Source organism: Nanorana parkeri, unplaced genomic scaffold (genome assembly GCF_000935625.1).
Source record: "Nanorana parkeri isolate BGI_ZX_2015 unplaced genomic scaffold, ASM93562v1 scaffold832, whole genome shotgun sequence".
Lineage (NCBI taxonomy): Eukaryota > Metazoa > Chordata > Amphibia > Anura > Dicroglossidae > Nanorana > Nanorana parkeri.
This window is the reverse complement of record NW_017307100.1, coordinates 357760-374679: the sequence shown is the minus strand read 5'-3', so window position 1 is coordinate 374679 and position 16920 is coordinate 357760. Positions and strand designations below refer to the sequence as shown.

Genomic DNA, 16920 nt, shown 5'->3' with positions numbered 1-16920 from the left:
AATGGAAAAGGAACAGGCTCATCGTGCCGAGGTAGAGGGAAAGGTTTTAATGGAACAAGAAAGAGGGCGATCATACCAGAGTACAAAGCAACCCAAGAGGCTCAGCGTCCAGCATGACATTTTTATAAGCACCTGAAAAGGTAAAGTCGTGCCAATAGAACCAGGTTGAACTTCTCTTCCTGGTGGTATAAGGAGGTGGTAAGGCTCTTCATCAGCTCAATCTCCTTAATCTTGGAGAACCACAGTGCTTGAGTAGGAGGACAGGTTTGCTTCTGCAGGGTGGGAATGCATTGCTTAGCTGCATTCAAGGGATGAAGCAATAGGGATTTTTTACACTGACAAAAATTTTGTCAGACCCCAAATCCACCCCAGTCAGTAATTTCACCACTTCTCTGACTCCCGTCAAAAAAGAGGCAAAGCCAGGACAGGGCCAGAATATGTGAAGTGTAGTGCCCTCCGCATCTCCACAGCACCAGCAGAAAGAAGAGACAGCAGGATATATCTTATGCAAAACAAAAGGCACCCTTGTACCAGTGTGAGAGCAGTTTGTAGTTGGTTTCCTGGATCCTACTTGCGATAGAGGCATGATGAGAAAAGTACAGGATGTGATCTCTCTAAACATGGGTCAGCGTCAAATGCAGGCTTCCCACTTAACCAAGAACGGAGGGACCAGAAACTTGTAGGTCAGAGACAAGGGATGGCGCACTGAATCAGTCTCAGAACAAAGTCCATGTATGCGAGGATAGGAGAGCACCCAAGGGCAGCAAAGTGTATAGAAAGTGGAGTAATTGTTGAAGTATCCATGGGTCCAAAGGTGGATAGATTCCACAGCAAAGTGAGTAGAAGTGGAGTAATTGTTGAAGTCTCCAGGGGTCCAAAAGGTGGATAGATTCCCCTTTGGACCCCTGGAGACTTCAACAATTACTCCACTTTCTACACACTTTGGTGCCCTTGGATGCTCTCCTATGCTAGGTACGTATGGTATCTGGGGAAGCCATACCAGAATCCAAGGCAAAGTCCTTAAGTCTGACTTTAGAAGCTTCTGAAAAACGTTGAAAGTGAGGGTCGTTCCAGCTAGGGGAAAAATCGAGATGTGCCATGACAGGGGTCATGGGGGACTGCAAAGCGGGTAGATTAGGGGTTCCAAACACAGCATGGAACACCTTCACCGATGGCCCATCAGGGGGGGAGCACGCAGTATCCCCAAGTGACGAGGGTTCAGCCAGGAAATCTCCCACAAAGGCCATTTAGATGCCACGTGTTCCAATGGATTCCAACGTTTCAAAAAGGAGTTCCTTGTCCATTTCGGTATCCTGGAAAGGTGAGTGGCCTGATAATAGAGCATCGGGTGGGGAAGACCCAACCCCCCATGGAGCTTAGGCAGCACGCCTGGTCTGTGTCGATAATGGAGGTGGGGTATGAGTCTATTTGCCAAAATCTTCGTAAATAAGTAATTGGCGCAGTAATTGGCGCAAACAGTCACATCCTTCCCTGCTTTAGGGATGACTGTCATATGCGCTTGAAGTGTGTCATTCAGAAAGGTATGTCCTTCAAGATTTAATTAAAAGCTCGGACAAATTTGGGCAGGAGGGGAGCAAAACGTTTGTAGTATTGCGCAGTATACCCATCAGGTCCCGGTGCCTTGCCTGCTTTGAGAGACTTAAACACAGAGAGGAATTCATCAGAAGACAACGGTGCATCAAGATCGGTCACTGCTGTGTCACTTAGTTTGGGAAGACCCGACTCGAAAATATAGGCGGAGATATCCTCAGCCGTGGAAGTACCAGTCAGAGAGGAAGAGCCATGTGATAGATTGCACAAGGCTGCGTAATAGCGCCGGAAACAGGACGCGATTTCCCCAGACAGGACTGCTTTGCGACCGCTACCAATATCAATGTAGGGAATATAGGTCTTAAACGTAGTTTCCCGAAGAGAGCGTGCAAAAATCCTACACGGTTTATTGCTGAACTTGAAGGTGCGACGGGCTCTAACTAGATGGCTTTCCTCCTTTGCCACAGCAAGGCAGACAATTTGTGCCTAAGCAACAACAACTCCTGGGCCGCGGAGTGGGCAAGGGACTGCTTATGGAGTATCTTAAGACGATGGAATTGATCCAGTAATTGAGAGATCTGGGTCAGCCTGGTCCATTTAATAAAAATTTTAGCACACAAGAATAGTACGGACAGCGCTCTCGGATTAGGCCTGGGGAATAGGATACTGTGACTCTACCTCGCCTGCAGCCCTGGGAGACAGGAGGAGTACCTGCACTTGTGGAACCAAAGAACAAACGTGAGGGCGCAAGGCTAAAGGGGCTATAAAACTAAGTTCAACATAGTGAGAGAAGCGAAAGGAGATGGAACACTTACTTTGAGTGGGTTCCGGGACCGGATGGATGTGGAGCAGTGGAGGAAATCGTGAAGTCCGACATGTACAATCAATGAAGGCTGGTATGTTGCCTAGGGTAGCTCATCTCAGGGAAGAAAGAGGAGAGGGGTGGACGGGGGTGCGGGTAATGACACGTACAGTGTGTCCGTGTCCCCGCTAATGCAATGTAAAGTGCCGGCGAAGTGAGAACTGACGTCTTGCTGGGCTGCTGTGACTGCAGCTGCGGGTGGAAGAACTCGAACTGTGAGTGAACGTGACTGGACAGTGCCCGTACCATGGTGATGATGTGGGATGGCAAATCGGCAGGGATTGTGATGAGGTGAGGAGGGATCGGGTTTGTCAGGTCGTGGGTGGATGCTCGGGAGCAACGCGTTTCGAGGATGTTACCTCTTTGTCAAGCTCAATAGGAATGAGCTTGACAAATAGGTAATTCTTTGACAAAGAGGAGCATTCCTGTTGAGCTTGACAAAGAGGTAACATCCTCGAAACGCGTTGCTCCCATGCATCCACCCACGACCTGACAAACCCGATCCCTCCTCACCTCATCACAATCCCGGCCGATTTGCCATCCCACATCATCACCACGGTACGGGCACTGTCCAGTCACGTTCACTCACAGTTCGAGTTCTTCCACCCGCAGCTGCAGTCACAGCAGCCCAGCCAGACGTCAGTTCTCACTTCGCCGGCACTTTACATTGCATTAGCGGGGACACGGACACACTGTACATGTCATTACCCGCACCCCCGTCCACCCCTCTCCTCTTTCTTCCCTGAGATGAGCTACCCTAGGCAACATACCAGCCTTCATTGATTGTACACGTCGGACTTCACGATTTCCTCCACTGCTCCACATCCCGAAACCCACTCAAAGTAAGTGTTCCATCTCCTTTCGCTTCTCTCACTATGTTGAACTTAGTTTTATAGCCCCTTTAGCCTTGCGCCCTCACGTTTGTTCTTTAATAAAAATTATGTGGGCCTCCCACAGAATTTGAGTGGAGAGGAACACAAGGTGCAACGTTTCGGGGTCTCACATGATCTCCTTCATTAGGCAAACAAACTTGTTTGTCTGATGAAGGGGATCCTTTAAGACCTCGAAACGTTGCACCTAGTGTTCTTGCTTTGCAACATGTACGTGAATAAATAGGCGCACTGGACTTTGCCTTGGAGTGGCGGTGTCCATCTCTGTATATATATTCAGCTGCACCCATTTCTTCATTGATGGAGCAGCGGTTCTGAGTGCAATGGGTATATGGACTTTATCTTGAAGAACAAAAGAGTCACTACCCCTGCGAATCCCCAGATGGAAGGGATAGCCCCAGCGATAAGATGCACCAGAGGTAAAAATTTCCGCCAGAATCGGATGAAGCAAGCGATGCATTTGGGGTGTGCGCCGGGACAAATCAGGAAGAATATGAATGGTTGCTCTTCGTCAAATTCCACAAGACCCAGCGACGAGGCTTTGTGCAGTATTTCCTCCTTGAGGTTGAAGAAGTTTACTGTGCCAAGCATGTCTCTAGGCTGAGATGGATCAATAGGGGTGACAGTCTGAATGCCATGCACTCTATCAAGTTCTATGTCAGCTTCAGGCTCACGATCCAGGATCTTGTTAGAGATAGCTTGAACAGTAGATTTCAGGCCAGCGCCCACAGTAGCCTCAGGAATGCCACAAAGCTTCAAATTATTTCGCCTGCTATGATTTTCTAGATCATCCTTACGCGGCTGCATGGTCAGGAATTGTTGCTCACCTCGCTGATGAGCCACCTCCAGCCTGTGCAGGCTTTCTTCCATTGCGGACTGTGGAGTCTCCAAACTATCCACCCGAGGGAGATGAGAGGACAAGGAATCTTTGACCTCCTTCAGCTCATCTCTCAAAACCTGGATTAGTTGTGTAGTGAACACAGCCCAGTCCTGCTTGTTAGGTATAGAATCAAGCAAACGCTGGGTGGTTGCGGTGTGGCTGGGAGACAGGAAGGGGCTTCTGGCGTTGCAGCAGGGGAGGGCTCTCGAGAGCGAGCGTGGGCACACTGCGTGGCCTGTGGAGGTGTGATTCACACTGCATGCAAGTGGATTCTGCGATCACACTGGGAGCTCCGCAGACGGCGAAATATGCAGAGACTGAGGCTGCGGAGGAGGCTGTGGATGCCTGGCAGGCCTTTCTGCATCCGGGCATGAAGGTGAGGGCTCAAGCTGTTGCCGTGGTGATCAACTGTATGGGTGGCTCGGCCGACACAAAGAGCAGAAGGAGTTCGACTCAGCCGATCCAACATCTGGGTCGGCTGAGCCGAACCTCCGGCAGGCTACTCACTGCTGTTCGGCCTATTCTTATAGATGCCGAACAGCAGTGAGTGAATAGCCGAATGCCGCTGAGCGGAATTCGGCTCGGCTGTTCTGCTCGGTCCCTCAGAGGTACCGAGCAGAACAGAAAAATAGTTTAAAAAGTAAAAAAAAAGTAAATAGAAAACGATTGTGCGGAGCTAGCAGTGACAGCTAGCTCCGCCCAATAGTTTCCTATTGTCCGGCGGCTCTGCTGCCGTCAAAAATAAAATAAATTTAAAAAACTCTCCCGGGCGCTCTGGGAGCCTCCCGCTCCCGACCGCCCCGGAGAGAAACACTGCTGTTTCTTTTTCTTTATTTTGACACGGAGCGATGTAAGAATAGAAAAAAAAAAAAATAATTTTCCCATTGAAAAGCATTGGGACATTACTATTGGCTATTTCAATTTGCAATAGCCAATAGTAATGTAGCAATGCATTTCAATGGGAATTTTTTTTTTTTTTTATTTTGACACGGAGCGATGTAAGAATAGAAAAAAAAAAAAATAATTTTCCCATTGAAAAGCATTGGGACATTACTATTGGCTATTTCAATTTGCAATAGCCAATAGTAATGTGGCAATGCATTTCAATGGGAATTTTTTTTTTTTTTCTATTCTTACATCGCTCCGTGTCAAAATAAAGAAAAAGAAACAGCAGTGTTTCTCTCCTTGGCGGCCGGGAGCAGGAGACTCCCGGGGCGCCAGGGAGAGTTAGCTGTTTGGAGATCAGTGTCCCTGGTTAGCAGGTAACCAGGGACGCTGATCTCTCTGCAAGTGGCTGGAGCCAGCCGTAAGATCACAGCTGGCTCCACCCAGCTGTCAGAAGCAGGCTGTCGGCCAGCTTCAGCTTTCAGCGCGGCTCAGCCGAGCCTATGCATATGCGTTCGGCTCGACTGAGCCGCTCGGCCACGTTCTACTAAACCGAAGGCTGAAGCTAGCCCAAGGATCGGCCGAAGCTACAGCTAGATGCTTCGCGAATAGACCCCTTTGTCTGATGATGCCTGTTACATTGTCAGGTGCTGACACATTCAGAAGGGATTTTATCAAAACTGGAGCAGACATAATCTGGAGCAGCTGTGCACGGCAACCAATCAGCTTCTCTCTTTTATTTTCAAATCTTAACGAACAAACTGATTGGTTACCATGGGCAAATGCTCCAGATTCTGTCTGCTCCAGTTTTATTAAATTCCCCTCTCGGTGTTCTAGTGCCTGGCATCCACTGCCACTCTGCACAGTTGCCTCTTCAATGAGCAATGCTAAAGCCCTGCTTGCAGGGTCATTTCATTGCAGGGGCCAGACTAACACAACCAGTGTGCTGTAACTGGCCCGCATGCCATAGTTTGGGGACCCCTGTTTTAAAGTGTGAGTGCTGGCACATCCAAAAGTTCTCATTATTGGGCACTGCAAGCCTGCTGATCTACGTTGAATGACCAGGCAGTAAATTTTATTTCATAAAAATTCAGAGAATTCCCACATAAATGCTCTGGGAGTGTACATTTTGAACCACACAGATTTCAGCAATGCGGCCTGTAGAAGGCGCATAAAAAATTTTTGGTGGGTTCATTTAGTTACACATCATTTTGCTTTGTAATATGTAATTACATAAGTCTTATTGTCTTATATTGCTTGATGAAGATTACACAGGGACAGCTAATAAAACAAAAAACACTTACGATCTCCAGCTTCAATGACACCAGATGTAAATATAGAGGTACAAGTCCCAGATTGGCAATCCATCCAAATGCCCCGTGATCCACTGGCATTTTTCACCCACACCTGAAATAACATAGCTATCATTAGTGCTTTCACATGTGCATAACAGAATTACATTTTTCAATGCTAAAAAAACTCATTAGTCCCAATGTGTAATTACAGAGTCCCAGTTCTTCTCTGTTGGTGTACTTTGTACTATAATACTACATTTCTGCCTCTACCTTCAATAACTTCAGATTCTTCATATTGAATTGTCCAATCATTGCATGAGAATGTTTGATCTGATACCAGATCTTATAACAGCCCGAGAACTATAATGATCCCGAATAGTAGTCGATAAAGGTGAAGAGCAATGGTCATTAAATCTAAATAAAGGTTAATAATTACAACTACATCTTTCTAAAGGTGCCCATACACTTTACAACCCTCGTACTGCAATGAGGGGCGGGCTTAAGACGACTGCAAACGGGCTGTGTGCGCGTGCGCACACCGGCCCGTTCGGCAGTTGTTGAACCAGCAGGCCACTAACTCCCGCGATTCTCGTACGAGAATCCTGCAGTGTATGGGCACCTTAAAAGTGCTGTATATCTAAACTGCATTAGTTTTTCTGCAATAAAATGGATAAATGTGAATAGCTTCTAAGGGAAAATAGTTTCTTAGAGAACAGACAGCAGAACATGTGTTCCCAGTGAAAGATAGTTACTAAGACAAATAGAGAGGCTGAATCAACCCAACGGTGATACAGACAACAAAAACCTGACAAGGGTTCTAACCCTTATGTACTCAATCTGAGGCCTGGTTCACACCTAGGCGGTTTCAGTTTTGTGCGTTTTCGCACATTTATCGTGCAGTTTTTTTATGTGCATTTTTTTATTTAAATATGCGCGTTTCTCCCTGCATGGAGATGTCTACAGGACCAAAACCGCGTGGCATTTGCCTGAAAATAGCTCCTGCATCTTTTTGCGTGGCAGGCATTTCCCTACGCGCGGCGCAGCGCTAAGGTGTGAACAGTCACTATTGACTTGCATGGAAATGTGCGTTTTGCATGGAATGATGCTCAGATGTGAACCAGGCCTGAAACAAAAAATGCCTTTATCTATACTTTAAGCACTTGTGACTCAGCTTACCCTTTCCCAGAGTTTTTAGGTGGCTGGCCTGTGTGTATGACAGTGCTATTAGTTCATATAATGTGCACTGTGGAACTGCAGTCAATGTATGACACATTCCATTTGCAGCAGGGGTTAAAGTTTATTTACCCATACACATATAGGAGAACAGCTTTATTAAAGTGATCCTGGCAACGTGAGTTTTGTTGTACAAATCTTGTTAGTATGTACAGTTTGATATAATATACACAATCGAGCAGACATATTAACTCATTACATTAGCCTATACAATGTAGTCCTAAACAATGATTTTGCTTTACTGATCCTTTTCACAGTGCAAGTCAGAGGCTGTGGCAATCTTCTGAAAACAATTAATTCCCAGTATAATTGATAGCTTATCTCAGCAGTTATTGAGCAGTGAGGCTGAGTGAACACAGTGAAATACAGAACTCTCTGGTGGCTAATCTACATATCTAAATATTTAATACAATAACAAAATATGGAAGAGTAAGCATATCAAAATTTGAAAGTGAAATAAAAATATACTGTAAAACCAAAATCCAGCCAAAACATTTTATTTATCTATTGAGTGGGAAAGGTTAGACCTTCTGACAGAATTTTATTGCTGTGTGCCACTGCATTTGAAAAGATTTCCCTATATGCCCTGCAGGAGGGGGAATGGGGTCACTGGGGCCTTTTTTGCTTATAATTTACATGTTCAAATACAATATATTCACGGCCAGTATAAATTAAATGTAGTTTTTATCTTAAATCCTTAAGATAAAAAGTAAATGTAATTTTACAAAGGATAGGGAAACATCAATTGCACAAGGAGGAAAAAAGATTTTTACATCACTTCAGGAAGAGTGGGTAAGCTATGGGATATTTAAACACATAGGGTAGTAATGAAGAAAAAAAAAAAACAATAATGGAATTTAAATATTTTATTTCATGGAATTATATTTCTCCTGTGTGTGTGGCACAATTGGCAGAAATTTTGCATCGGGTTTTGTTTTGTTCATCTACTAAACCAAAGCTACAGGAGCTGTGAACTTGATTGACATCAATCTTTTCTTTAACCTTGTTAACTAGAACCTATGTAATAGTATAAGTCATACACGAAATACAGATCTGCATGGCCACTTAGACAGGTCTAGATTTTACCTATGAGACATCCATTAGGTGTACGTCCAGCATTAAGAAGATTACATGGTTGGAATCCAAGGAGTATCTCTCTGGCGCTGGTATAATCACAACTCATATGCAGTTTGCTTTATTGCACTTGATTCAATTTTTTAAAATTTCTTATAATTTGTTAAATCACTGTAAGTAAGAGTATATGTAAACCTAACAATTAACTTTTCATATTCACTCCCTTTGGTCTGTTAAATATACCATTGGAAGCACATAGCTTCCTGTGCTCTCTGCCTCTACTGCACTCAGTTACGTTGTTCCTAGCTATCTACAGTATGTGGACTACAAAACACCTCCACCTATGTAATTTAGAAGAGGATAAGGGAGGTGTTTGTAGTCCTGTCCAATAGTGGCAATGCTGTTCCTCCATAGATACAGTATATGGAGAGTGCATTGTTACCCTAGGACAAGTAAAGTGTGTTACTGGCAGGACCACCAGGTAAAAAAAAGAAAACTGATGTAGCCACCGCATCTAAGTGGTGATAAACTGCAAAATATAGCATTTTTGTCTTCTAATCAAAACTAAAAAAATAGTTTTGGCTTTAAATACATTTTATTGTGTACACCTATATATCAGACTATATCACAGGTACTATATTCACAATAGTTAACATGCACCAATAAAATCTGACAAATAAGTACATTATACATCTAAAATGGCTAATTAAAGGTGCACATACATTTATATATTTTTTTTTAATGAAATACTTCTTGTTGAAAATTGAATGATATACAATGCAATACATTTCCATCCTTTCAAGGAACAAATACGTGTTTTTGCTATGTAGCGTACACCTCTTCAACCAGAAAATAATTACAAAACTTCTACATTATGCAAAATGATTAAGTTATTAAAGCTTCATATATAGTTGGTTGAATAACTCAGATTTAAAACCTGAATATCCCACGTCATACTTACATTGGAAATGGTGGCAACAAAGAGCATTACAGTGGTGGCAATATGGACCACAAACACAGCTGCTAGTACAACCAACATGTTGCTGGATTCTTAAAGGTCGCGTCAAAGGTCCTTGAAAGAATAAAATTGATAGTGGTCACAATTCAGTGCATTTGTATCACTTATAAACTAAATTATACATATATCTCTTCTACAATACACAAATATCTTTCATGTATATACTATATAATTTGTATTTTTTTAAATAGTTTTTATTATTTAAGTTTCGTTTTTATCTGTTTGAAAAAATGTGGATCATTCTCTCCCGGAGCACCCTTGGGAAGGTAATTGCCTGAACAGAATAGCGCAGTCCAAATGTTACATACAATGTAAAGTTCAGTGCAGTTTGACAACCACAACGTCATCTTAGTTATGGTGCTTGTTGGCTGATAGCTACCCTGAAGGATTCTTGTAATCTACTGAGCAGATAGGAACTCCATCACTTCTTCCTGCTCCAGGCTGACAGTCACAGCGTAGTATGTGCAGGTGCCGAAAGCCGTAGGTGAAGCAGCCAAAAAGGACCATGACTAATATGGTGCCAGACATGTCAGCATAGGAGCGCAGTGGCCTCATAAATGGTCTAATTAAAACTACATATTCAGTACACACACACACACACACACACACATATGTGGCAGAGGGTTAGGGGCAGAGTGTTGCTGCCCCTAAAATGTATTGGCTGTATTTTGCTTAATCGATTTATGAACAATAAATCAGATTGGCGGGGCCAATGTCTAGGATACTGCGCACCAGTTAGGTTATGTCTAGGATACTGCGCACCAGTTAAGTTATGAACAATTATATTATTTTTTTATTACTGAACATTGAGTCACTTCTCGTTACCCTACAAGGGAGGCCTGCCTCGTTTAGGAGCTGCCTTGCCAGTGCCAGTGAGCTTAGTTGTGTGATTCGTTTCGTTCTAAATGTAAATTTCTATGAATTTCTGTAAATTCGGATGCATCTGAATTTCCGAATGACAGAAATAACGAATCTGAGCAAATCCAAATGTTTCATAATGAAATTCCGATACATACAAATTTCATGCGGAACGAAACAACAAGCGGGAGAGCTGTCAATTACTGCTCTCTGGCTTGTCTGACTTGTATCCCGAATGAAATGCGGTTCCCCGAAAATTAATAAAATACCCTTTAGGTGTGGTAGGAATTTTAAGGGAGCCCCAACACCCCCCAAAAAAAGTGGGGTCCCCCTAAAATCCCATACCAGGGGGGGCGAGCAAGCGGTCCCCCCTCCCTCCATCATACCAGGCCACATGCCCTCGGCATTGGGAGGGTCCTTTTCTAGGGGGGACCCCCTGGAAAAGCACCTTGTCCCTATGCCGATGTCCCCATGCCACTGGGTCAGGGTTGTGGGGGTCTGCGGGCAGGGAGGCGCATCTGCATCTGGGTACTCTCTCAGGTCTCCTCCTCTGTGACTGACATCAGGCAGTGGGCGGATGCATTAGCTAGCCTTCTATTGGTTCTTTCAATTTTAAATATCCAATAGCAGGCTTTGTTTATTTCTGCCCACTGCCCTTATATAAGCATTGCATCAGGGATTTTTTTTTTGTCATTGGTTGGCTGAGGCTGGAATAACGTTGTGGGACATTTTTTAATTGTTTAAAAATAAAGACCTCGTTAAAACTTGTGTTTGTGTTTTTTGTTTAAATAACGAATGGTTTTCTAAGCCGTGGTGTGTTTATGTACATTTTATTTAAGCCTTTAGTGAATGAGTAGGGGTACAAGTACCCCTTACTCATTCACAAGGGGGGGCAGCACCTGGGTGCCCCCTTTATGAAATGGGGTACCCAGATGCAGATGAGCCCCCCTGCCTGCAGACCCCCACAACGACCGGGTGAGGGTTGTAGGGAAGAGAACCTTGTCCTAGTTAGCATTATTTTGCCATTGGGATTCCCCTTAAAATCCCTACCTGACCTAAAGGGCGGTGCTATGAAGTGTAGGGGGAACCCCACGCAATTTTTTTTCTTTGTTTCTGTGGAGTGTCAAAAGTTAAAAATAAACATTTAATGCCACTTTTCTGCAACAAATTTTCGTTTGTAATGACCATTTAACTCATCTGAAATTATTGAAAATTCGGATTCATCCGAATGCCAAAACGAATTGACTTTCAGACCCAAATCCCGAATTTGCCGGCTTACATGTCTATTGTAAACTTTCCTGCATCTGGATGATTTGAGTGAGCACAGTAGTACCTGTGCCTCTGGGCTGCATGTGGTGTACTTTTTCAGATGATTGTTTTATTTTTACTATTTATCTATATTTAGGCATGGCATATTGTAGTGAATTAAGAAGTAACAGCATTTGACTTTGTGGTGTTAAAAGATTTGCATGAGCCCAATGAGTCATATTAGAAAATGTTTACAAATGACTGTGCACATACATATACTTGAACATCAAAAAGGGTTGTAAGAGGTTTGGAAAGAAAACTAAAAAAATCACCAGGGAGAGAAAATAGGATGAAAAGTGGTTAGATATGAGTAAGCTGCAGGACACATTCTGAGACACTTTAAATATTACATGTTAATGGAATGCTAGTCCAGATCTAGTTTCAGTGATTATAAACCTGAACTTGCAACCTCAAGGAGTGTCCTTATGGGTGAGGTGGTATCACTTCATCATTGGTATGTGTGAATTGCAGGCACACCTCTTATCATGAATGTGTGTCTGGGTGACGCATTGGCGTTAATTTACTAAAAGAAAAGGGACTGATCATTTAGCAAAGTCAATGCTCACTCAGCTTAGTAAAGTAAAGCCGGTTTTGCTTTAAATGCCCAATCATGTGTATGCAAATTTAGAAACAAAAGACATAGGGGTCTATTCACGAAGCAGCCGAAGGATCTAGCCGTAGCTTCGGCCGATCCTTCGGCTAGCTTCGGCCCCAGGACCCCTTCGGTTCATCTCCCGAACTTGACCGAGCGGCTCAGTCGAGCCGAAGGCATATGCCTCGGCTCGGCTGTGCCTCGCTGAAAACCGAAGCTGGCCAAGCGGCCGACAGCCTGCTTCTGACAGCTGGGCGAAGCCAGCCGTGATGTTACGGCTGGCTCCGGCCACTTGGAGAGATCAGCATCCCTGGTTACCAGCTAACCAGGGACACTGATCTCCAGACAGCCCAACTCTCCCGGGCGCTCCGGGAGTCTCCCGCTCCCGGCCGCCAAGGAAAGAAACACTGCATTTTAATTTTTTTTTGACACGGAGCTGTGTCAGAATAGAAAATAAATACATTTTTGGCTATAGGAATGCATTGCTAGATTCCTATTGGCTATTTCAATTTGCAATAGACAATAGCAAACTAGCATTGCACCCGCCCTCTGCTGCAGTTCCCCATCAGGATTACTTATTAACAGCAGCAGAGGGCGGGTACAATAGCTAGTTTGCTATTGGCTATTGCAAATTGAAATAGCCAATAGGAATCTAGCAATGTATTCCTATGGCCAAAATTGTTTTCTTCTTTTTTGACGGCAGCAGAACCGACGGCCAATAAGAACTGTTGGGCGGAGCTAGCTGTCATTGCTAGCTTCGCACAATCGTTTTCTATTTTTCTACTTTTTAAACTATTTTTCTGTTCTGCTCGGTCCCACAGAGAGACCTAGCAGAACAGCCGAGCAGAACAGCCGAGCCGAATGCCGCTCAGCTGTTGGATCGGCTGAGTCGAACTCCTTCTGCACTTCGTGTCGGCCGAACATGCTGAGCATGTTCGGCTGACCCGAAGCCACCCGATGTATGGCTGATTTCAGCCGATATACGGCTGAAATCAGCAGTACCAGTCTGAAATGAATAGCCGAACAGCGTTCGGCTCACTTCGCTTTAGGTCAGTCATTCACTCGGCTGCCTACGGCAGCTTAGTGAATAGACCCCATAGTGTCTTGCACATGATTGGGTGATTGAAGTGAATACAGTCTTACTTAATTTTGCTAAGCTTGGTTAACATTTGCTTTGCAAAATGTACTGTATATTAATTCGCTTTTGTAGATCAACCCCAATATATTAAGTTATCACGTAATAGTCAATCATTCCTCTGCATGTATATTTGTGATATAATGACTCAATTATACCTAATATACACCTAATGTACAGGAATACAATTTGACCTAGGACTACTACTATTACATATCTGCCATAGTCTCATCAAGTGCAGATTTGTCACAGAACTGGACCAAGATGAGTATTTCTACTAAAATGAAACATAACTGTTAATCATACACTTCAACTAAATTTAGGAAAATATAATTTCCTTCTCTTTTTTCTGCCTGTGCAATATATTATTAAACCATTTAAAATCAGAAAATGGAACATTTAGGACAGAAAAAAGTGGATGAGTGCCCATAGCAATCATATTGACTTAAAGTTTGAATTATATGCGTTTCATCTGATAGCTGATAATGTACTGGGCTTAACAAAATCAATTTATCTTCCTTAATTGTCCTCAACTTTGTCAACCAATACATAAAATATAATCTTCCCAGCTCAATACTAGTTGGGCTCTCTGGCTAAAAAAATTAATATGAAATGTCTGATATTACAAATAGATAACTCATCTACTAGGAACTAACAATACCATTCACTGACTAAAGAGGCAAAAAGGGTACCGATGTCATGTCAAATTTGCTTTATTTCTTATCACCTAATGAACAAATTCAGAGAAAAATATGGGCATTTGTAAATGTCTGCAGCTAGGGCACACTTCCCTTGCTCTCAACGTGGGGATATATACAATCAGAGGTACATGTGGCAAGAATACCTCAAAGCTAGTAATGATTTTAGGAATAAGGTCCTCTGTGGATTGTTCACAGATCTTACATAAACTGTAAAAGTGTTTTAGGGGTTCCTTTAAATTGTGGCAACTACATTCCCACCTTCCTGGTAAACATTCACTTTGCTAAGTGAACAACCTCTACTTCTTTAACCCCTTCCTGACCAATGAGGGGATTATCCCGTCACGATCGTTCAGTTCGTTAACGACCAGTGACAGGATAATCCCGTCATGCGGTACAATGAGCGCTGGTCCATGAAGGGACCAACGTTTATTGAGTTACTGCTGTTGATGGGTCAGAGGCAGACCTCAATAGCAGAGTATAGTCCTTGATCACAGCGATAGCTGATCTCTGTGATCGCAGAGTTGTGGCAGTCACAGAGCCGGTAGCAGCTCACTGTGTTTTGCAGTTGCGAGCCAACTGTGAGTTACAAAAGTGATACAAAAGTATCTCTGAGGAGAATACTGTATTATACTATTATATATTATATGTATTATATTATATGAAAATAAATAGGCCATTAAAGATAGGAGACAAACATACCACATTCTAAAATTGTTCCACACTAAAATTGTATTTGTGACATATACCTCCCAAAATAAACTTAAATACCAAACATATGATATATCCTATAAATCAGGACAAATACAAGAATTTATTATTAATTACTTTCTGTTAGCTACATTAATTATGTACACAATATTATTGCCAAAATTTTTTTGCATTTTTTTGTATTTTTTATACAAAAAATAAGAATTGTCACATGACATTAAAGCTCATTTTGTCCTTTAACCCCTTCGTGACTGACGACGTAGAGTGTACGTCGCCAGCATCGGGGCTGTTTAAACAGACTCTGTTTAAACTTGTAAAGCCGACTGACCTGTAAAGCCGGCTTTACAACAGAAGCGATTCTGTCGACTGTCGCCAGATCGCTTCTGTCCCGTACAGGGCCGGATTTACTCTCCCTGCCGCTTATTTAATTATTTCATATTATTATTTTTTTACATTTATTTAATTTTTTTTATCAATTTCATTTTTTTTCACCTAACATTATTGCTATCACACAGGAGAAAACAATCCCCTGTGTAATAGCAATTGGAGGTGACAGGTTCTCTTTATTGACCCTGTCACCTCCAATACAGGAGCTCTAGCACAGTACTGTGCTGGAACTCCTGTGACAGGTGAGAGAGGAAGAGAACAGCTCTCCCCTCTCACTGTCTACAGTCTGCACAGAGCGGCAGGGTTAGTATTAACCCTGCAGCTCTGCTCACTGCAGTCAGAGACTCGGGACTCGGCGGCGGAGGATGGAACCAAAGGAGAGAGGTAAGTGCAGGGGGTAGGGGGAGAAGCCTGCACACTGTTTATATGTGAAATCGGCGACATCGCTGATTTCACATGTAAACGCAAAAAATCGCCTACCTCACTCTGCATTCAGTCCTGCAGGACTGAATGTAGAGAGGGCAACTTCCCCACAAGGATAACGCTGCCGCCCCTCTGCGCCCTGCCGCCCCGAGGCCGGGCCTCGGTGGCCTTGGTGGCCTTGTGGGGAATCGGGGCCTGGTCACGTAGAAGGGGCCGCCCCCCCCCCCGCCGGACTCCGCCGCCGTGCTTCCCGGGCTCCGTTGCCCCTCCTACGGGCCCGTGACCGGCTTCCTTTGTGTCGGCGGGGAGCTGGGGAGGAGATCGACGAACTTCAGTTCATCGATCCCCTCCCCGTTCTATGGGATCGGGAGCAATGCAGATTGCATCACTTCCGGTCGCTGGCTGTCAGTTCTGGGCTCCTGCAGCCCAACTATAAGCTATTGAAGTGCGATCTGCACTTCAATAGCTTATTTCCAGTGTAAAGGTGACACTGGGGGTCTTTTGGACCCCCAGCATCACCTTAAAGAGTACTTGTCACCACCATCTGCTATCATATGGGGGGCTTGTAAGCCCCCCTATGTGATAGCAGTCAAAGTAAAGTTAAAAAGTTAAAAAAAAGTTTTTAAAATAAAATAAAATAAATCGAATAATAATAAAATAATTTTTTTTAAAGTCCCCCGCCCCCGTGAGCACGCGCGTCGCCACGTTAACAGGCATCGGCTGCGCCTAATTATGAAAACGACGAACGCGCTACACATGTTGGGTATCGCCACGCACGCCGGAGTGAGAGCAATAATTCTAGGGCCAGTATTTTGGGGTATCTCTAAATTGATGACCTGCGGGGGCTTTTCTATGGACTTTTTGGGGTACTGCAGTTTTTCGCCATGTCACGGACGCACGCAATTTGTAACCTGGGCATGTTGGGTATCGTTTTACTTGTTGTAACCTCATATTTTATATTTCATTTAAAAAATGGTATTTTGTTGTGTTTTGGGGCATTTAATTACATCTTTCACTAAATGTTGGGGTTTAATAAGGAGTTGCACTAATATTGCGAAACATAAAAATTTGCAACTACCACCATTTTATTCTATAGGGTCTTGGCATTCAGAAAATATAT

The 16920-nt window shown here is 43.7% G+C and overlaps 1 protein-coding gene across 1 annotated transcript in view; it reads right to left on the bottom strand.

The window, feature by feature from the left end:
* Positions 1-16920, bottom strand: part of EMP1 (epithelial membrane protein 1) — a 42884-nt gene that overhangs the window by 2248 nt on the left and 23716 nt on the right. Inside the window, 2 exon segments of the mRNA XM_018565313.1 lie at positions 2622-2626; positions 9621-9742. Coding sequence (XP_018420815.1) covers positions 2622-2626; positions 9621-9709 — 94 coding nt within the window. The 5' untranslated portion in view covers positions 9710-9742.